Raw genomic sequence first — 21,118 nt, 5'->3', positions numbered from 1 at the left:
TAATCACACAGTTCAATGTATTTCCTATCATGTGTCATTTTAATTATTATGAGAGTATTTTTTTTTATTGCTATTATGTGAGTATACACTTATGAGTGTTTTTATTATTAAGCAGAGCAGTTCATACTCCGACCCAGTAGGGGTCAGTGTGGGCCCTCTCGGTGGGGCGCATTACGCGAGGTGTTATCAAACCGTAGAATAAATGTGTAGTCCAAAGATGGCGCTACCCGGTACTTTACTCGTGCGTCTGAGAGCTGTCTGCAACCTTGGGAAATATGTCGAAAGGAGAAGTAAAGCTGGTTTAAATGTCACAGATGTGCGGTGGTACAAGACAAACCCCCGTTCCCTTCAGGACAGCACGCCTCCCGTCAAACAGGGTGAGTGTCACGGTCACATAGATCCAGTAAGCCGGGTCCCAGGAACCCATCCTCAAGGGCACCCATCGTTACAAAACAAGCATGTTTTCATTATGAAACTGTTATGTCACTCCTATTGCACTATTCTACTGTTATCCACAGTATAGCTTATCCTTGGACTATCTCGTTTTTAAGGTAACGCAGATCTTCTTAAGGAGTTCCGCGACCCGAAAGGCCTTCTTAATAACATCATCTCCCGGTCACTGGGAGTCAACGACCTGTCTCAGTTGATCCAGTACAACTGCACAGAGCATGGAGATGTCAAGGTACTTGACAAGTGACTGCTTTCTATAGCAGTCCACACAAGAAATGTCTCTTCGGCTGAGTCTTTTGATTCCCTTAACCCTCATTTTATTTTGAAGGGAAAAATAGATGTACCTGTTGTTTAAATGTGTTTTGTAACTTGCAGAGAGCCACTGTCACAGTCATGTGGCCCAGCAGAATGGAGATGGAGGGCATCGCCCCAAAGAAGATCGATGCCGAGCGATTCGCTGCAGCCGCTGCATGTCACAGGTTGAGAGTAAGTGCTATTAACCCACTGTAAACACAACAGTCGAATGCACTGGTAAACCCATAATTGACACAGCCGGCTTCTCCTTTTTCCTCTCTTCCTGTGTGTAGGAATTGGGTGTACTCGGTCCTGAGAACGAATTGCCCAGCAGGAGGGCAGCTCGAAGCAGGGGGGCCTTGGTGTCCCAGCTGTACGAAACGGAGGACGGCGACATGAGAGACCCTGCTGCTGCTGCTGCTGCTGCTGCTTCTGCTGCTGCTGCTGGTGGTGAATCTGCTTCAGCTCCTCCCGGAGGCTTCTCCCCGTCCTACTCCGAAGTGCTCTCCCTGTTTCCCCGGCCCAAAGAGCTGCTGAGCAGGGTCATCCAGGTGGCCACGTCGTCAAACACGCCCAAGGTCAGCGGTGCGCGTGTGTCTCGGGAGGGATGAGTGCATTTGTTGCCTCTTTTTTGCTTTTGCTTTTATCGTCCGTTTAATATAATTTGTACACGTTCTATAGCGCATTCAACACACTACTTGCAAAGAAAAAAACATCCACCATAAACATGGGGTAGGGCAAGACAATAATGTGACCCACCAACATGGAGTATAACAGAATAAGAAATGAAAATAAAAGAGTACACATTGAAATGGATGAGCAGTAGCTCAGGAGGTAGAGCGGGTTGACTGGTAACCGGAAGGTTGCTAGTTCGATCCCCCAGCTCCCCTTAGCTGAGTGTCGAGGTGTCCCTGAGCGAGACGCCTCACCCTGACTGCTCCTGAAGAGCCGGCTGTCGCCCTGCGTGGTTTATAACGCCGTCAGTATGTGAATGAATGGTTGCACGTCGCCTGCGATAAAAGCATCAGCTTTTAGTAATACGTAATGTTTACACATACACACTTAGTTGTGAGTGTGAGCTGTTGACGTGTATGCCTCGTTCATGCTCTCTGTGGTCACGTACTGACTGTATCTGCTCCCCTGGTGTGGATGCCAGGAGTATCTTCAGTACAGGAGCACGGGAGGAAAGGTGAAGAGGTGTGAGCTCACCATTCTGTGGCCGGAGGAGTTCAAGGTCACGGCGACGGCCAGCAACAAGGTCACAGCAGAGAGGAGAGCTGCGGCGATGGGCTGCATGAGGATGAAGGTGAGCTTCAACCTCTTTCTCACCAGGCCTTTTTTGACTTTTATTCTGAAATTCTCATACCCAAAGTAAATAGAGTATATCTCCACTTCTGCAAGGGATGTCACATGTAATCTGGGTACCAAAAGAAAGATGGCACATCTCTGAGATTGTTGTGCAAGTGAAATTATCATTGTGATAGTATACACCTTGGTTGGAGTGAATGAAGCTGTAACACAACATAAGTGGAAGATTGATTTTCCCCCTAAAATATGTCATGTTGTAGATTAAGTATGTCATTATCAGTTGGTACCATATGCCCAACGACAATTGACTCGGGCATAAAGCATAGAATGATGCCACGTCAAACAATCGAGATTGCACCATATGGCCACCAGATGGCGATGGAGATCCTTATCATTTCCTTTGAAACCCTCTCTTAGCTACTATACATTGACTGTAGAAGACATGTTTAGTTGCATGTCTAGGGGCCCAGACACTGGACTATCAATTTATGGTGGTTTTATCCAATCAGACAAAGCTTTGATGACCAAAACAATAAAAAAATAAAGTTTGCTCTTGATTGTTTTTTATTCTCTATTTTTGGAATCAGTAGAGTCTCAGCTTCCAGAAGATATATCGTTTGTGTTGATTAAATGACGGGAAACAGATTGCTATTGCTTTTCATGTGCATATGAAATTTAGTTTGGGGTTGGAATTGTCTTTCGTTCAACTAACAATCGTTATTATAGAAAAAAAAGTGTAGAATCGAATCTTTCCAGTGGTGTGTCACACTTTCTTGTGTTTTAAATGCATTAAAACGTCTTGGGGAGAAGGGGCTTTAACGGGATGGAGACGTAGAAAGCACATAGGCAATGTGCGTGTGAGTCCAGTGGTAAGGGTGCTGGTGGGTTAAAACCCGTGGGCATCCTTGAGCAAGAAGCCCAACCCATACCGGCTCTTGAATGACATGTGTCTCAGTATATACAATTTAATGTAAGTTGCTTTGCATAAAAGGGTCTGCTAAATGATCAACTAGTAAATGGGAGTTAAAAATAATATATGTTAGTTTTTCATTTCATGTGAAGAATAAACGTGTGTTGTTGTTGTTGTTGTTGTTGTTGTTTAGGAGCTGGAGCTGCTGGACAAGGACAACAACGCGCTGACCCACGCCTCGTACAACCGTCAGGAGGTGAGGGCGGCGGGCGAGCGGGAGAGGAGGCCCGTGTCGCTGCACATCCCTCAGCACCTGGAGGACAGCATGAGGGACTACCTCGCCCAGGTACAGCCCCCCACACCAGAGTCCACACCAGAGTCCACACTGGGTGGACGCTTTTAGCAAACATTATTCCAAGCCTCTGGAAATCTCTACCTCAAAACATCAGAAAGATGGAATGAACGAGAAATGTCATCTGGCTTTTGGCTCATGTTTTAAATTGACCCAGAGCGGTTGTCTTTTTTTCTACAAATAAATGATTGACCCTAACCCTTCATTTATTACATGTGGTTATAGCTTCATCTTGGTTCAAATCTCATCATTACAATTCCTTGCTAGAGCAACAAAAGTTCAACTGTTGCTATGAGTAAATTTGTCCAAGGTGACATGATGCTACCTTGCTACCTGTGGTCCCTGGTGACATGATGCTAGCTCGCTACCTGGGGTCCTTGGTGTCATGATGCTACCTGTGGTCCTTAGTGACTTGATGCTAGCTTGCTACCTGTGGTCCCTGGTGACATGATGCTAGCTCGCTACCTGTGATCCTTGGCGACATGATGCTACTTTGCTAACTGTGGTCCCTGGTGACATGATGCTACCTTGCTACCTGTGATCCTTGGTGTCATGATGCTACCTGTGGTCCTTGGTGACATGATGCTAGCTTGCTACCTGTGGTCCTTGGTGACATGATGCTACCTTGCTACCTGTGGTCCCTGGTGACATGATGCTACCTTGCTACCTGTGGTCCTTGGTGACATGATGCTACCTTGCTATCCGCATCCCCCCCGACCCCTAACACCTCCCCGATGTGCCCCCCCACAGTACCCGGTGGCGAACGAGATGCAGAGGCTGTATGAGGAAGAGGAGCAAGCCCAGAAGACCCTCAGCCAAGAAGAGGAACTGGCCGGAAAGGACGAGGGGGAGGAGGCGGCGGAGGACCTGCTGACGGACGCCATCACCGGCCGCCAGCGCCGCCCCCTCACGGCCCAGCAGGAGGAGCAGCTCAGCGGCGAGCTGTGGGAGCGCTGGGAGCGGGCGGACCCGGGCCTGGGCGTGGCGCTGCCGGTGGACGGGCACCGGGAGCGCGTGGTGTCGGCGGTGGAGGCGTCCCGGGTGGTGGTGATCGCCGGCGAGACGGGCTGCGGCAAGACCACGCGCATCCCCCGCTTCCTGCTGGAGGGGCGCGTGCGCGGCGGCGACGGCGGCGGCTGCAACGTCCTGGTCACCCAGCCGCGGCGCATCAGCGCCGTGTCGGTGGCCCAGCGCGTGGCCCAGGAGATGGGCCCCGTGCTCAAGGGCTCCGTCGGCTACCAGGTGGGGACCATAAGATGGATGTTTGTTTGTTTGTTTGTTTGTTTGTTTGAGGATGGAATAGCTTTTGGAGATTTTTTTTTTTTTTTTGTGGGGGTTTTGCTATTTTTTTTCTTCGAGGTATCGGTTTTCTTTCTTATGCGATTTTTATTTTATTCTTTTGATAATTTCATGCTACAGCTGGTTATTGACATCTGGAAATATGCCAAAAACGAAGACTTTGAATTAGCCAAAGCTCTATTCTATTTTTGGAATGAAACCTCATTTGTTTTATACAGATAATCATCTTGGTGTGATCTGAATGATCAATAGGGTAAATGTCCTCAATAAATCAAACAAATTTGTTCGCGCGCGAAAGCTGCAGGCTACCGGTTACGTTGCTCCAGCCTTTGAGTTCGCTTTTTTTTGTATCTTTTATATTCTTAATATTTGTGTTTGTATGTCTGGAGTTCGTGACGAAAATAATTTCCCCCTGGGATTAATAAAGTATTAATCAATCAATCAAATTAATAAAATGAATGACGTCGGTCCATCTATCCCTGATCTAGTATGCTACTGCTGCTCAGGACCACAATAGCGGTTCCACTTAATAAACCTTCCCCCCCCCTCCCCCCCAGGTGCGTCTGGAGGGCCGGCCCCCGGAGCAGAGCGGGGGCGCCCTCCTCTTCCTCACGGTGGGCGTCCTGCTGAGGAAGCTCCAGGGGAACCCAAGCCTGCGGGGGATCAGCCACGTGGTGGTGGACGAGGTGCACGAGCGCGACGTCAACACGGACCTGCTGCTGGCGCTGCTGCGCTCGGCCCTGCGGGAGAACCCCGGCCTGCGCGTGGTGCTCATGAGCGCCACCGGGGACAACGGCCGGCTCTCCCGCTACTTCGGGGACTGCCCCGTGGTCAAGGTGCCGGGCTTCATGCACCCGGTGCAGGACCGCTACCTGGAGGAGGTGCTGCAGGAGATGAGCAGGAGCCCCCGCCCGCCGCCGCCGCCGCCGCGGACCAAGAGGGGCCCGCCCCCCCCCCCGGGGAAGGTGAGGGGCTCTTGGCTGTGTTGGCCCAATGTTTAAGGGTCCGTACGTTTATAAAAGTTTAAATCCTACCAGAGTATAAAGTACTAGAGGCCAAACAATGTAACCCACATTTCCTGTTTTGTATTTTTTGTTCATATGGTTGAAGCTATCTGGCATTGGCTGGTGGCAAGTTGATTTTGGTTCCTGTTTTTGTAGGGGTTGTTTATTAGATCTCTGGTTACTATAACGCAAGCGCATCCTCAAAAGAACATGCGCGGCTGCTATTGTATTGGTAAGTCAAAAATAAGCGTTTTGTCCTAATCTTTACAATCTCTGGTGATTTGCGGAAGGAGGGGAAAGAGGAGGCTGCACCAGACCTGGATCTGGTGGCTGATGTGATCGAACACATCGACAGACACGGAGAGCCAGGTAACAACCCCCCTCTCCCCTTTACAAGCCAGACCAACCAGAACCGGAGGCTTGGTTGGGGATATTCGGTTAATTGTGCCACTCAAGGCTCTCTCACTTGTCTCTTATGGCTGTCCCTCGTGGCTCAGGTGCGGTGCTGTGCTTCCTGCCTGGCTGGCAGGACATCAAGGCGGTCCAGGAGAGGCTGGAGTCCAGGCCCCGGTTTGCCTCGGGCTCCCAGATGATCGTGGCTTGTAAGGGAACCCCACCATAATCCACCTCTTTCCCTGCCTTTCTTTAAACTCTGCTATCTTTTACTGTTTCTCATCACGCTTCTGTCCTTTTTTTTTATCCTATCTATGAAGTGCACTCCAGTTTATCAGTGGCCGACCAGCAAGTCGTGTTCCAGCGCCCCCCGCTGGGCCGAAGGAAGATCGTCCTGGCCACCAACATCGCGGAGACGTCCATCACCATCGACGACATCGTTCACGTGGTCGACGCGGGAACGCAGAAAGAGCAGAACTACGACCCGCGCACAAAGGTCAGTGTTTAATCGTTTGCACGCGCGCGTGTGTGTGTGTGTGTGTCGTCTTTAAGAGGTCGTAGTCCATGTTAAACATCCTCTTCTTCCTCGCCCTCCTCCCTGCGCCGCCAGGTCTCGTGTCTGGACACGGTGTGGATCTCGCGCTCCAACATCACCCAGCGGCGAGGCCGAGCTGGGCGCTGTCAGCCGGGCCACGCCTACCACCTGTTCTCCCAGGAACGCCTGGAGTCCATGCCCAGCTTCCCCATACCCGAGATCCTGCGTACTCCCCTGGAGAGCCTGGTGGTCCAGGCCAAGGTTCACAGTCCAAACCTCAAGGTGAATGGCAAACTGCAACTCCTAGGAGAGGGAGGGCAGAGGGCCAAACAAATATATGCATAGTAAATGAGTGTCAGAAAGTACAGGACACAATTCTTTTTTTTATTAATCAAAGAACTACAGAAAATATATCTATGAGCACACGTGTACTTTTAAAGCAAGGGACGGCAGTTTATTTTAAAATACCGGTAATTGTTCGTCCTATTTGTTGAAATTCTATTTAAATCCCAACAGCAATCAATCAAACAATGCTCAGTCAAAAGAAATATAGTATCTGGTTGTTGCAGGCCTGTAATTAGACTGTCCAATCATTTCATCCGGCCCTAATAAAACGATTAGCTGGCCTGCGTTTCTGTCCATCTACCTACCTGGCTACAGATGCGCACTCTGCCCACTCATTGTGTATTACCGGAGTCTTCCACAAGGCTAGGTAGACCTTTTGCTGAAGCTAGCGAGTAAATCATGTGTAGAGGGAGTGGCTTGGAGGGATTATTCTTTCAGCTGAATACTTTCCAATTGATTACATGCAAAACGCTCACATACATATTCAAATTCCTAATTTAAAAATATATATTCAGATTTCATGATTCAGATCTGAGGGAGACATTTTCGAAAGCATAAGCTATATTATTAAATAGATATACATCAGGGATAAATGCTCTCTCATCTGTTTGTGTTTCCTCAGGCGGTAGATTTTCTGTCCCAGGTGTTAGACAGTCCAGAGAAAGATGCCGTGAAAGATGCGGTGCGAACCTTACAAGACATCGGTAGGTTTGAACCATGACTCTTTGTGTTTGATTGTCAATGATTCATGTGTTTGAAATTTGCATTCAAATAATATGTCACCACCACTCACTACAACATTGTTAATCGGCAATCTGTACAGTTAATAAGTTATACAACTAGAATTGACCTGAATATAGGGGTGAAATTATAAATTCTAAGTACACCTATGTTCAAGTTAAAGTTAATTTTACATACACAGAATCTTTTAAAAAAGCAACATGTCTGTATGAGTTGCTCAAGTGCTGTACATAAACTGATTTTACAGGAAAAATGCAGTCAATACATATTAAATACAGATAAAAGACGGATGTAGAACAATGTGTTGGCTGGTAACCGGAAAGTTGAGTGTCTAGGTGCCCCTGAGCAAGACACTTCACCCTAACTGCTCCCGACGAGCTGGCTGTCGCCCTGCATGTTTACCACCGCCGTCGGTGTGTGTATGAATGGGTGAATTTAGGGCAATATCATAAAGCGCTTTGAGTGGCAGCTGGTTAGAAAAGCGCTGTATAAATGCAGTCCCTTTATCATTTGATAAAACACGAAATATGAAAATGGGAACCGAGGTTCACGCCTCGTTTCGACATACGTATGTTTTTCGTATCCGTGCTTCCGTAAATTTACGGAAGGGGTCGCTAGTGTTTTACGTACGGACATGAATTTATTTATGACAGCCAAAAAGATGGGGGAACGTATGATAATGGCCGTTTATAGGAGACCGATACTTTGGAACATGGGGATCGACACATACAGAGATAAAAACAAAACCAACCAGGCTTGGAAAGAAATCGGTGAGGAGTTTGGCCTGCCAGGCACTTGCATGTTTTGTGCAAAACATAAAAACTTTCATACGGTATCTCCGTAAAACGACGGCGAAAGTTACATTTTTTGAACGTATATTACCGAAATACCGGACAGAAATTTTACGGAGGGGAGGAGTCTCGGAGGAAAAACTGACATTACGGAGAATCACATAGGAATGAATGGACTTTCGGTCGGAGACCGTTGGATCGCATACGAGAATGTACGTATGTGGAAACGAGGCGTCAGTGTGACCAAGGCTTTGCAATATAGACTCAAACCCAATATCCCTTTAGAAATAAGATGCGTCCGACCGCAACGTTTCATCCCTTACTTACATCCACACTGTGTTTGGTTCCGTCTCCAAGGGGTTCTGGACAGGACGGAGAACCTGACGCCACTCGGCGAGCGCGTGGCGGGCCTGTCATGTGACCCGCGGCTGGGCAAAGTGCTGGTGCTGGCGTCCATGTTCCGCTGTGTCATGCCCATCCTGTCGGTGGTCGCCTGTCTGACCCGGGACCCCTTCTACAACAGCATGCAGAACCGAGGTCTGGTCTGTAAGGTGAGCAGAGCTTGAGTTTGAACAAACTCCATGTATTTGCACCTTGGGCAGAGATCGGCTCAATCATCAACTCCCAGAGGAACACGACTCCGGTGTAAGTCAGGCTCATCTGGTTCTCTCCTTCTGAGGAAACTGTTGTTGTCGTTCATGGCAACAACGTGAACAAACCCACTGAGCCTGATCTGAGACAACTCTGTATGGTTGACACCCTAGTCTGTGTTTCAATGGGTGAATGTTAGGCTATATATCGTGAGACGCTTTGAGCGGCCACTGGTGAGAAAAAGCACCGTATAAATGCAGTCCGTTTACCATTTCTGTGCTGTTTTTCTTCCTTCATCTTCTGCTGCCTCTCGGCGGCGCTTGCCTTTGGTGTTCCGCGTCTCCCAGGCCAAAGACGCTCTGAGCGGCTCCAGCCACAGTGACTACCTGGTGCTCAGCCGTGCGGTGCAGGGCTGGAGAAGGGTCCAGCAGGAGGGCGACCGGCAGGACCGGCAGTGCTATCTGGAGGACTACGTCCTGTCGGGGGCGAGCCTGCGCTTCGTCAACGGTGCGCTTCGGAAACACCAGCACCCAATTGTACTCGTTGCTTGTTTACGTTGAGGGCATGTAGCAGACGCTTTTATCCAAAGCCACTAGCAATAAGGAGCTTTATCAGGAGAAGGAGAAACAATATCAGGGCGCCAGACTGCGATCAAATGGTCGCATTTTGCGACCATGGATAGGCGAGCGGGCAGAGAGGAGGCGCAGCGTCCTGCGGCACGACAAGCGGGCGCACTCCCGTGAAACTTTCGCTTCCGTACTCGTCGAACGCATGCGCGCACACGTGGAAACAGTTGGTATAGATGAGAATCACAATAAAATGTGACACTGAATTTGAAACCGCACATTGTAATTTCTGCATCCATTATCAAAATATTTATTAGTGATACAGTGAAAGAAATTGAAAATCGCATTGCCATGTTGATTTAGTCCTACGGTGTGTGCCCCTAAAATTTCTGGTTGTGCCCCTAAAATGTTCAGTGTGGGGGCCACAGTGCTCCTAGTGAAAAAAGTTAATCTGGAGCCCTGAATATATCGCTGTCGGTGCAGTAAGCATGTTCATAAAACCAAGCACTAACAATCGCTAGGTTTACCCAATCCCCTGTATGCAACAAAGCTAGCTAGGAAAAGATGCTACACAATGATAAGTGCCAGGACGTACAACAAACAATAAGTGCTTACATTACTCAAATCTGATGCGATTCAGCTTTACTGTTTACCCTACTTTTCCATAGCTTACCTTGACATCAAAAACAACCTACATCTATAGATGTAGTTAGTCTTGTATCTAGTACTGCAAAAAATAAAGTGACACTTCTAGTTAGAAAACACAGCATTGCCAGGAGCTGCCTCTCCTTTCCAGACTGACGGACTTTAACCCCCCCCCCCCCAGGCCTAATCAATCAGTTCAGTGAGAACCTGTACCAGGCCCAGCTGGTGTCGCGGGCCAGCGAGTGCCAGCGGGCGGCGTCCCTCTACAACCAGCAGAGCCACCAAGACGAGCTGGTCAAAGCCGTGCTGCTGGCTGGCCTCTACCCCAACCTCATCCAGGTGAGCCCGAGGGGAACCATCTCTTATCTAACCATGCATTGGAGGCGCCAATAGTGTGGCGCCTCCAATGCATGTGCCCTTCTGCTTGGTCATGTTTTACCTAACATATGATATACGATTATACTTTATTGTCAGATGGTCATGCATCCCAGCAGCTCATCAGAGACAAGAAAGTACATCAAGACAGGATTAAAAAAACATGCAATAAATATGATAAAAATACATCCAGTCATCATAGCATCACAACAACAGGTGTTTTTGGCCCATTAAATGATGCCAAACGTTTTTTTCTCCGCCGTTGAGATGATGACACTGTGCACGAATGCCATTCCCATCCATGATTGAGCCCACAAACCGATCAGGAAAGCGCTGGGCTGATTGGTCAGCAATTGGCGGCAGTGTTGGGGTAGTTACTCAAAAAAAGTGATTAGTTACTTATTACTCGTTACTTTTGTAAATTGTAATGAGATTACTTAACTAGTTACTGCATTTGAAAAGTAACTTCACTACTTATTACTTTACTTTCCCGTTTCTTCATTTACTGTAGATACATGGACACATTTTAAAGTAATGCTGTCTATCCAGTGCACCTTCATTTCTAAGTAACTTTTGTTGTTGGCGGACCAAATGTAATATTGTTAATGTAACGCGTTACCCCCAACACTGATTAGTGATGAGGGGTCTAAATAGTCTCAGACTGGTGGTGCCATTCACTCACGAAAGCTGATGGATGCCGTTCTAAAAGATTGTAGCTCTGAGAAATGTAGCTCTAAAATCTTGAATCATAATTTCTCACAGGTGAAGAAGGGAGTGGTGACCAAAGGAGGCCGTTTCCGTGCCAACGGCCTAGCTTACCGCTCGCAAACTGGACCGGTCATGCTGCACCGTGCATCGGTCAACAGGTTCGTTAGAGGTGTGTGTGTGTGTGTGTGTGTGTGTGTGTGTGTGTGTGTGTGTGTGTGTGTGTGTGTGTGTGTGTGTGTGTGTGTGTGTGTGTGTGTGTGTGTGTGTGTGTGTGTGTGTGTGTGTGTGTGTGTGATCAGAGATAAATCAAAGATAGAATATCTAAGCTGTTCTGATAAAGTCAGTGTTAGTTGTTTGTGTGTGTGTGGCGAGTGCATTTGATGTATTTCAAAGTGATTTATTAAACGTCAAATGTGATTGACGTTGTGATTGGTCGCAAATGTGATTGACGTTGTGATTGGTCGGCAATAGGGGGAAGAACCAGCTCCCAAGCCGCTGGCTGACGTTCTTCAGCGCGGTCAAGTCCAGCGACAGCGTGTTCATCCGGGACTCGTCTACCGTGCACCCGCTCGCCCTCCTGCTGCTCACCGACGGGGACATCGTCGAGACCGGTGAGCGCCGTTCAGGGTTTCCCGCACAAAATGCGTTCGTTATGGTGGTGGGGCTTGTCGTCAGGCCAGGTCAGGGGGGGGGGGGGGGGGGGGGCTTGTTTGTGTGATAGACGTACAGACTCTGTACTACATTCAACAATTATTAATTGAACACTAAATGATAACAATATATAATTCGTAAATACAGGAAGCAGCTTCTCAAAAACAACACCTGGAACCAGAACGGTGAATTAATTTGTGCAATTTTAACCTCCAAAGTGATTTGAATCTTTTTCTTTTTGCGTGTCCCCCTTCCCCAGTGCGAGGGCAGCGTGTGGAGGTGTCGTTCCCCGGCCGCTCCCTGGTGCGCTGTGAGCTGCCCGTGGACAGCTGGGAGCTGCTGTGGGAGCTGCGCACGAGCCTGCAGACCATGCTGCACCGCAACCTCAGCCGGCCCGACGGCCCCCGGGCCGGCGCCGCCGTGGCGCAGGACGCGCAGCTCATCGACCTGCTGGTGCAGCTGCTGAACCACGACGCCGAGACGCACCCGTTCAGGGGCGAGCACGGTGGGGACGGCGGCGGCAGCAGCGACGGGGACAGTGACAGCGAGGTCGACTGATTCTAACGCGGCTTGGCTATGTTATTAAAGTTTGAATGGTGTGTGTGTGTGTGTGTGTGTGTGTGTGTGTGTGTGTGTGTGTGTGTGTGTGTGTGTGTGTGTGTGTGTGTGTGTGTGTGTGTGTGTGTGTGTGTGGTAGTAAGGGTGTGTGTGTGTGTGTGTGTGTGTGTGTGTGTGTGTGTGTGTGTGAGAGTGAGAGAGGCAGCATTGTACAGAGAATGGTTGTTCTTTAACAAAGTGTGACAATGTTCATTGCTTAAATCATTTGTTACTGTAGTGTGCTGTATGTGGAGATTTTTTGGTGGTGCATACAAATCCACTCAGTAGGTACTGCTATATTCCTTTTTGTAAATATGACCATGTATCAATGAGGTCAGATTCGTAGTGGTGCGTCGCACCTTGTTTGGAATGGATTTGTCGATGGGCGATCATTATTTTGCTTCGTAAAGCAGATGTTGCGTTTCACCGTGTGAACGAGAAGTCATGAATCTGTCTAATAATTTATTGAGTCGAAAATTAAAACATCAGAAGTATGTGTAACACTCATTGTTATTTTGTACAAAATCTCAAGATGCAAAATACTCAAAAGGCGAATGTTGCATTAATATAAAAGAAAAACTCCCCATTTTGGCTTTTCTACGCTCACTATTCTCTGTTCAAGAGAAATCCTTCATAAACTGTTTGTGAAAATTGCCCAGACGTCTCAGTACTTCCTCCATTGTATCCACAGAGTTCATGATGCAGAGTCTGTGGAAAAATAAGGAGAAGGTTTTACTTAGGTCTACCTGAAATGCACTCATATGGAAGCTATAGGTAACCTTTAATTATATGCCAATTTAAGGAAGTTAAGGCATTCTCAAACAGGACGATTTTCTGATGTCAAAATTAATTGGAGATGTGGACTTGTAATGAACAGCAACAACACAATAATAAAAACATTTGTGTTTAGTGTTTGAGGAGCCTAATGCTTCATAGGAAACTATTTTTTCAGGGCTTTGTACCGGATGTGGTAGGTTCCCTCTGGTAGTCCAAGGTCAGAACCGGGACATACGCACAAACCCGTCTGCTCCAGCAGCCTGGAGCAATAGAAGAAATCCGGAAGCTGTTCCTCCTCCTGAAATATAACAAGGACATGGGTAATGCGTAACCTTCCAAACCGTCGGACACAAAGATTTAATGCCATCGTTAGCCAGGATCCGTACAACTGTTCGGCCCAATCCCATTTCTACCCCGTACCCCTTCCCCTTGGCCCTTGTTTTGAAGGGGTAAGGGGTAGAAATGGGATTGGGGTCATAAGCGGTGCTCTCTGACCTTGGCTTGGTGAATGGCAATGTGTGGAAGATGTAATCTGGGGAACATGGAGGCCCCTCCATTTATTTGTTCACAGCTGATTCCTGGCAAGCTGTTGAGAACCTCAAAGGCTCTGGTCACGTTATGGACCAGTGTTTCCCGGATGTGCTGTATCTCCTATACACAGAAGATACCACATGAATAGTAATAGCCGGGTCTGCTATATGGCTGTCCCAATAAAATTGCAATGATGAGAGATATTACAACTCTTTTAGAGAAACCTAACGTTCAGTTTGAAACATTCCCAGTCATTTTTTTAATTAGATTCATATAACCTCTTGATACTGCTCGTATGAAGGCTCCCCTGGTTGTAGAGGGTTCAACATCACTTCAAGGGCCAACTGACCGATGATAGGTAGGACCAGTAGGGAGATCAGCCGGTCAAACTCTATCTGAACTGAAGGGTCGAAGTTGACCAGCTCTAAGAATCCACCGTGCAGACCCCCCCTAAGGAAACAAGCAACACATTCAAAATGTGGTCTCAAGAGCAGAACAAACTAAAGCAAAAATAGTTTTGCTTTAGTGAGGTATATCCTGGAAGCTAAATACCAACTTGGACTCACTCTCCCATGAAGCCTTTGGATGCTGAGTGGATTGACACCAGCTCCACCGCATCAGAAAAAGGAGATCCCATCTCAGCCAGAACCTTCTTGTATGATATGAACATGCAACCCTCACCAATCAAAATATCTTGGTGGTCCTTGGCAGCAAAATATTTGAAATGGAAACACAAGTGAAAACTGAAAAGTCATTTCTGATGCGGGGCGTTGCGCAATGCTACGTTTGAAGCCATTTGAGGTTGTTTATGTGATCCAAATTGACTTTATAATGAAAACACTAACCTCATTGGCAAATAGCAAAAGCTTCTCCTCATATACGAAGCGGATGATCTCCTCCATTGATTCTCTGCTCTGAACGTGGCCTGAGGAGACAAAGCCCTACAGTGAGTCCTTTGGGATAGGCCTACTTTTGGGATATCTGGCTAAAAACACTAAATAGGGCCCATGCAACTGATGATGCGTCGAACGTTGCCTGGCAACGGACGATAGCGTCGAACGATGACGTCTATTATCTAAATTAAATGAACACAAGCTAGCTAGACTACATACACTTTAATCTCTCAGTTTACTTGCTAAATTCGATTAAACAATTAAATACAATGTAAATATAAACTACGATACACTTTAAACACTCAGTTTACTAGCTAAATTCGATTAAACAATTAAATACAATACAAATATAAAATACGATACACTTTAAACACTCAGTTTACTAGCTAAATTCAATATAATACAAATATAAAGTAAAAATAAGTTATCTGTATTATGTTATTTCGTCTTGATGAGCGCAAATGTTTTTTGAAACCTGCCTGGCAACGGACAATCGCGTCGATCGATGACGTAATGTTTCCACGCGGATAACGTAGTTGGTACAATTTTTGCCCCCGGTACAATTTAGTGTGACAGTCCCACTATAACTCCACGGAGGGTCGAGTATGAGATAATTTCAAATGACAGTAAAATTGACCTATCTTATTTTCGGTGTAAATGGATGGGCTTTGTTGCCGCTAATTTGTGAAAAGTACCACCTGCTGTGAGGGAGAAAATTTCAATTAATTAGCTAGCTAACTACCTTATGGGGCATGATTCGGTTTACTTCACAATGACAGCTCATGGGTAACGTAACCGCTAGCGAGGAGGACATTGTTTAAATTTTGTTAGGTGAGTGCTTTACTATTGTAATTCTTAGGCTTTATTATTCGACCATTTTCTATTATTCTCTACAAATGTTAGGATGTAACTACTTCCATAATTGTTCACCTAGACTCCATTCCACCCCAAACTGTTCATACAAGCATAGTCATAAGCTTAGAATCGTGTGCTACCCTTCAAATTCCATGCACTATTTCAGACTGAGGTAGTTCGGGCATCTGGTAAGGATGCCCACTGGGCGCCTCCCTTGGGAGGTGTTTCAGGCACGTCCAGTGGGGAGGAGACCTCGGGGAAGACCCAGGACTAGGTGGAGAGATTATATCTCAACACTGGCCTGGGAACGCCTCGGGACCCCCCCGTCAGAGCTGGTCAATGTGGCCCGGGAAAGGGAAGTCTGGGGCCCCCTGCTTGAGCTGCTCCCCCCGCGACCCGACCCCGGATGAGCGGATGAAGATGAGATGAGATTTCAGACTTTGCAACTGGTTAAATTTTGGATCTTTAAAAGTTCAAACGTTGACAAATCTCACCTGTGGGATCTCCAGGATTGATGACGTATAGTGCGATGGGATCACACACTTCCCTCGCCGACCGCAGAGCTCTCTGTAGCTCCTCTGTGTGCAGCCGCCAGCCCTGTTGGCCGTCTAGATAATACGGCACCGCGATGGCTCCCGACGCCGCCAGGGTGGCATTGCCAAAATCTTGTGATGGCACCGGAGTCAGCACCCCTACGAGGGGTGAGCGGTCGCCGCGCACCAACATTGTTAGAAGCAGCTATAGGAGTAGGGGGCAGGACATGGGGCAGAAAGGGAGACAGTTTGATCAGGAAACAAGTCGAGCTGGATCATCACTCTCCATCTAAAGCTCCTGTAGGTACGATTCGGGAGTTCTTAAAAAAGCTAAACTTTGCAAGATTTTGCAACTAAACTAAAAAATGTCCCCTCCCTCTCATTAACCCTCCCCCCAAAGTTTCTCTGCCATTTGAAACTGGTGGGAAGGACAGGCAAGATCGGTTCCATCAACCAATCAGAGATGGATCCGGTCAGAAATTAGCGAGAAACGGTCTTAATAAATAACTCTTACAGAGGCAACTGCAGTCGTCTCAAAACTGATATTCTCATACTTCATAGCCGACGGGTGGCGATTAGCCATGGCTAATGCAGACCTCATCTCAATCTACATTGAGAAGAGGTCTGGGAAACACACATTCATTTTCTCGTATTTGAGGCGTAGTTTACGATTGCCAGGAGCCGTTTATTGGGCGCTACGAATGTCTAATATGAGTCTGTACGTAGCTCATAGCCAATCGTATCAATTATAGCAGATGACGTATGTAGGGCGACAGAAATTTGATGAAGAAGAAGACGATGGGTGTGTCGCATAGACGTCGTCATCGTCTTGCCGTCCCTCCCCGTTCTGTGATTGGTTCCCTATCTCAGACGAAAATCGGATCCGAATCAAGGCTGCCCTAGCAGCGCAAAATGAAATCACGTGCCAGGCAGCCTGGGTATACCCAGGCTAGGTGGCGATCACCTTTCGAAAAAATGACCTACAAATAATAGTTCTTAAAGGGATACTTCACCGGTGGAGACATGAATCTGTATTGAAAGTGGGACATGTATTTAGTCGAATAGTAACGTAATTTCAAACTTTGTGCCTCCTTGACCGAGAAAAGGCAGACGGTGACTTTTTTGCGCTTGCAGATGAAGACTTTTTTGCCACCTTTGACTTAAAACTATCCCCTTCTCTTCCCACACACAGGGCCGGGAACCAGCTTGACCTAATATTCACTAGGTCCTGCGGCACCTCTGCTCTCTCCGTTACCCCGCTCCCCGTGTCTGACGATCACTTTGTTGATTTTTCTCTCCCCCTGAAATCCTCTCCCCCCCTCCTCTCTAGTCCCCACATTGTCACCACCCGCCGTAACCTCAAATCCCCCTCTCCCTCTACGTTTGCCCCTACTGTTCTGTCTTCACTACCTTCTATCGAACGATTCCCTAAACTATCTACAGAGGAATCTTCAGACACTCTGCTATCCTCCCTCTCCTCCTTGGTTTCCCTCAGTCCCTTCCACTCCAGACCAGCGCGATCCTCACCCCCCCCCTCCTTGGCTGTCCGAACCTTGTCCAAAACTTGTAGAACAAAGTTGCGGGCAGCTGAGAGGAAATGGAAGAGATCAGACTGTCCTAATGATCTATCTCACTATCTTTTCCTTCTTTCTGATTTCACCTCCACTGTGTCAACAACCAAATCTGCCTTCTACCGGACCAAAATCAACTCCTCCTAACCCTAACCGAAACCCCAGGAAACTGTTTTCCCTGTTCTCGTCCCTCCTCAACCCTCCCTCACCCCCACCTCCTTCCTGCCTCACTGCTGATGACTTTGTTACCTACTTTACCCAGAAAGTAAAGGACATTAGCTCCTCTTTTATTCCTGCCTCCATCCTCCCTCCTCCCATCCCCTCCTCTGTCTTTACCCAATTTATCCCTCTCACCTCTGACGAGGTCAACAGAATAATAACATCTAACCATGCCACCACCTGCCCCCTTGACACTATCCCCTCCTCTCTTCTCCAGGATGTCTCAAGCGACATCCTGCCATTTCTCACCTCACTTATCAACTCCTCCCTCACTTCAGGCATTGTTCCAGCGTCTTTCAAGACTGCCAGAATAAAGCCTCTCCACAAAAAACCAACTCTGAATACCACCGACATCCAGAACTACAGACCGGTATCTCTTCTTTCATTCCTCTCTAAAACACTGAAACGTGCCATTGCTAACCAACTGTCCTCCTATCTCTCATCTAACAACCTGCTTGACCCTCACCAGTCAGGCTTCAAGAAGGCACACTCCACTGAGACGGCTCTCCTCGTGGTGACTGAGTCCCTCCATGCTGCCAGAGCCTCGTCCCTCTCATCAGTTCTCATTCACCTCGACCTGTCCGCAGCATTTTACACGGTGAACCACCAGATCCTCCTTGCCACTCTTGCCGAACTTGGCATTGCTGAATCTGCTCTTTCCTGGTTCACATCCTACCTGATGAACCGCACCTATCAAGTAACATGGAATGGCTCCTTGTCCAAACCTTGCACGCTTGAAACTGGTGTCCCTCAAGGCTCTGTACTGGGGCCTCTCCTGTTCTCCCTCTATACCAGATCTCTGGGCTCTATAATTACATCACACGGCTTTTCCTATCACTGCTATACTGACGACACTCAGCTATTTCTCTCGTTCCCCTCATCTGATAAAGCCCTGATTGCAACACGCATATCGGAATGTCTGGCGGACGTCAGCACCTGGACAACTGCCCATCACCTGAGGCTTAACCTCAACAAAACCGAGCTCCTCCTAATCCCAGGGAAAGATTGCCCACACATGGACTTACTGGTCACCGTTGAGAACATCACTGTATCTTCTTCTCCAACTGCCAGAAACCTTGGTGTGGTATTGGACAATCAGTTATGCTGCACCGCAAACATCACCGCGGTGGCCCGATCCTGCAGATTTGCACTTTACAACGCAGAATCCGGCCCTTCCTCCCAAGGGAAGCAGCTCAGCTTCTAGTCCAATCACTGGTCATCTCCCGCCTTGACTACTGCAACTCACTCCTGGCTGGACTTCCTGCCTCTGCGATTAAACCTTTGCAGCGCATTCCAGAATGCGGCAGCGCGCCTCGTGTTCAACCTACCGAAGTTCTCCTTCTTGGTTGGCTTAAAAATTTGCGGAACCAGTGGTTTGTAGTCCTCGGCCCTTCTAGCAGGCAAGCAAAATTCTACGGACATGACTTCAAAAGCTTAATTTGACGTCAGGTCAGGAGAAATGTAAGGAGGACAGCTGGGCCAAGGAAAGACTGGGTTAGACTAAGAGAAGAAAAAACTTTATTTTATATTATAATAGCGATTTTATAATGATAGAACACCGGTTCTGAATCGGTGAAGTATCCATTTAAAGGAATAGGCTGAGATATCGGTTGATTGCTTGTCTTACCCAGCGTTCTGTCTTACCCAGAGGCAGACGAATTGTTCAATTTGAAATTCCTCATACTGCATCAAGAAGTGGGATTTGCCATAGGTGAGTAATTTCTTTCCTCTAGTTACTAGGCTTGATGTCTGGTTACTTGTTTTTAATAAGTGACTATTCAGAAAACATTGGAACTCTTTTAAAATTATTTTTAACTGTATACCCCTTACATAAACGTGAGATAGGCTACTATAACTGCAAGTCAATTGAAGTGGCTCACAGAAAGCAAATGCTAACCCAGCGAAACCTCTTCTGGATGCAGAATGATCTTGATCTGGATGTTTATCTGGGTAAGACAGGCAAATGCTGGTTCAGATATCTGAATGTATCTTGAATAGATCTTACATCCCAAATTGCATACCCCAAAGCCATGATCGGATCCATGGGTGATGAAGATGTTTCCAGAGGCAGAAGGGACTCCTTCATCTCGACGGCTTAGGAAATCAGAGACACTATCACGCATGATAGGGATGCCTATCGTGTCACTGTAACAACCTGGGAGAACATGTTGGTTTATGTTTACACACTGGTACAACAGGTGTGTCCTCAAGACATCATCAAGCATTTTCCAACAATGATTTTTCATGGTGTACACAATATCTAAAGATTTCTCACCAACGCTGCCACCAATGCATTCAAGCAGGGTCTTGGCTCTCTTTCTGACATCCAAGGGCATTTTGTCACTGTCGATAAGATCAGGGTAAATGCATGATGCAATAACCTGTCCGTAAAATAAAGTTAAGAAGGAATTTGTTGATTCAAGAGATTAATCCATATATCTACTGATAAAGGATCACACCAAGAAAGTATCAAGGTCGACATGGGACAGTTACCTGTCGAACAAATGACATGGGTTTCATGCCTGTTGCATGTGGATTGTCCCGAGAAACATCAATTACTTCATTGTATGGCTTTTTCATCCCCTAAATGAGGTGTATAAGTATCAAATTAATGTCCAATGGGATATGCTTTCCAGTTAAACAAGGTCATGGACAATTCAATGTTTTACAAGGAAATACTTCTAAAGTGACTTTTTTAATTGCCATGAACATTTTGACATAGGAAGATTAGTTATTTTACCTGTTTGATCTCTTCTTCAATTCGAACAGCTTGTCTCACAAGTGCAACGCGCTTAAGGGCCCTGATGTTTCTTACCAATGGATTAACCAGTCTATGTTGAGACATCTTTGCATGAGGAGGGTTTAGACCAAACAGGTTCTAACAATGTGTGAGCAGTCCTTTAATACAGTGGGAGGTGCTTGTGCAAGGGCTTAATAATTAAACTCCTTTTTATTTATGTTTTTGGTTGTGTCAAATTGAAATGCAAGCAGGAAAGGTGTCTTTTAAAGTATTTGCATGGGGGGGAGGGGGTAGTGTAACAGTCTTTAATATATGTTATATATTTGCCTAAGAACTAATGGTCTTGGTTGGAAGGATTTGGTTGGATCGTATTTGAGAGGATCTTGGTTTTTTTCACTATTAAATCAGTAAATGTCTTTTGAGTGTTTGGTTTCCTTTTGTGTT

General features: G+C 47.0%; 2 protein-coding genes across 3 annotated transcripts; one reads left to right on the top strand and one right to left on the bottom strand.

Moving 5' to 3' along the window:
- The first annotated feature begins 217 nt into the window (after positions 1 to 217).
- On the top strand, positions 218 to 13,939 carry dhx30 (DEAH (Asp-Glu-Ala-His) box helicase 30). The gene is made up of 19 exons (XM_056597380.1): positions 218 to 377; positions 552 to 682; positions 826 to 936; positions 1,038 to 1,322; positions 1,901 to 2,050; positions 3,156 to 3,308; positions 4,065 to 4,556; positions 5,171 to 5,578; positions 5,908 to 5,986; positions 6,115 to 6,219; positions 6,331 to 6,506; positions 6,621 to 6,827; positions 7,513 to 7,594; positions 8,780 to 8,973; positions 9,361 to 9,520; positions 10,406 to 10,563; positions 11,362 to 11,465; positions 11,779 to 11,918; positions 12,218 to 13,939. The coding sequence occupies exons 1-19, from the start codon at positions 218 to 220 to the stop codon at positions 12,514 to 12,516; spliced, it is 3,594 nt and encodes a 1,197-aa protein (XP_056453355.1). The 3' UTR covers positions 12,517 to 13,939.
- LOC130388058 (alanine aminotransferase 2-like) lies at positions 13,012 to 20,516 on the bottom strand. Of its 2 annotated transcripts, XM_056597382.1 has the most exons (10): positions 20,428 to 20,516; positions 20,210 to 20,277; positions 19,956 to 20,089; positions 16,106 to 16,349; positions 14,709 to 14,788; positions 14,430 to 14,566; positions 14,142 to 14,313; positions 13,828 to 13,983; positions 13,518 to 13,630; positions 13,012 to 13,263 (listed from the first exon to the last, which is right to left on the bottom strand). In XM_056597382.1, exons 2-10 carry the CDS (start codon positions 20,268 to 20,270, stop codon positions 13,173 to 13,175), a joined length of 1,188 nt encoding a protein of 395 aa, XP_056453357.1. In that variant the 5' UTR covers positions 20,271 to 20,277; positions 20,428 to 20,516; the 3' UTR covers positions 13,012 to 13,172. The 2 variants fall into 2 exon arrangements, with proteins under 2 accessions (XP_056453357.1, XP_056453356.1); XM_056597381.1 differs by lacking the exons at positions 20,210 to 20,277; positions 20,428 to 20,516 and having other exon boundaries at positions 19,956 to 20,181.
- Between the last annotated feature and the right edge of the window lie 602 nt (positions 20,517 to 21,118).

Source organism: Gadus chalcogrammus, chromosome 8 (assembly GCF_026213295.1).
Source record: "Gadus chalcogrammus isolate NIFS_2021 chromosome 8, NIFS_Gcha_1.0, whole genome shotgun sequence".
NCBI lineage: Eukaryota > Metazoa > Chordata > Actinopteri > Gadiformes > Gadidae > Gadus > Gadus chalcogrammus.
This window is presented reverse-complemented; position numbering and strand designations above follow the sequence as displayed.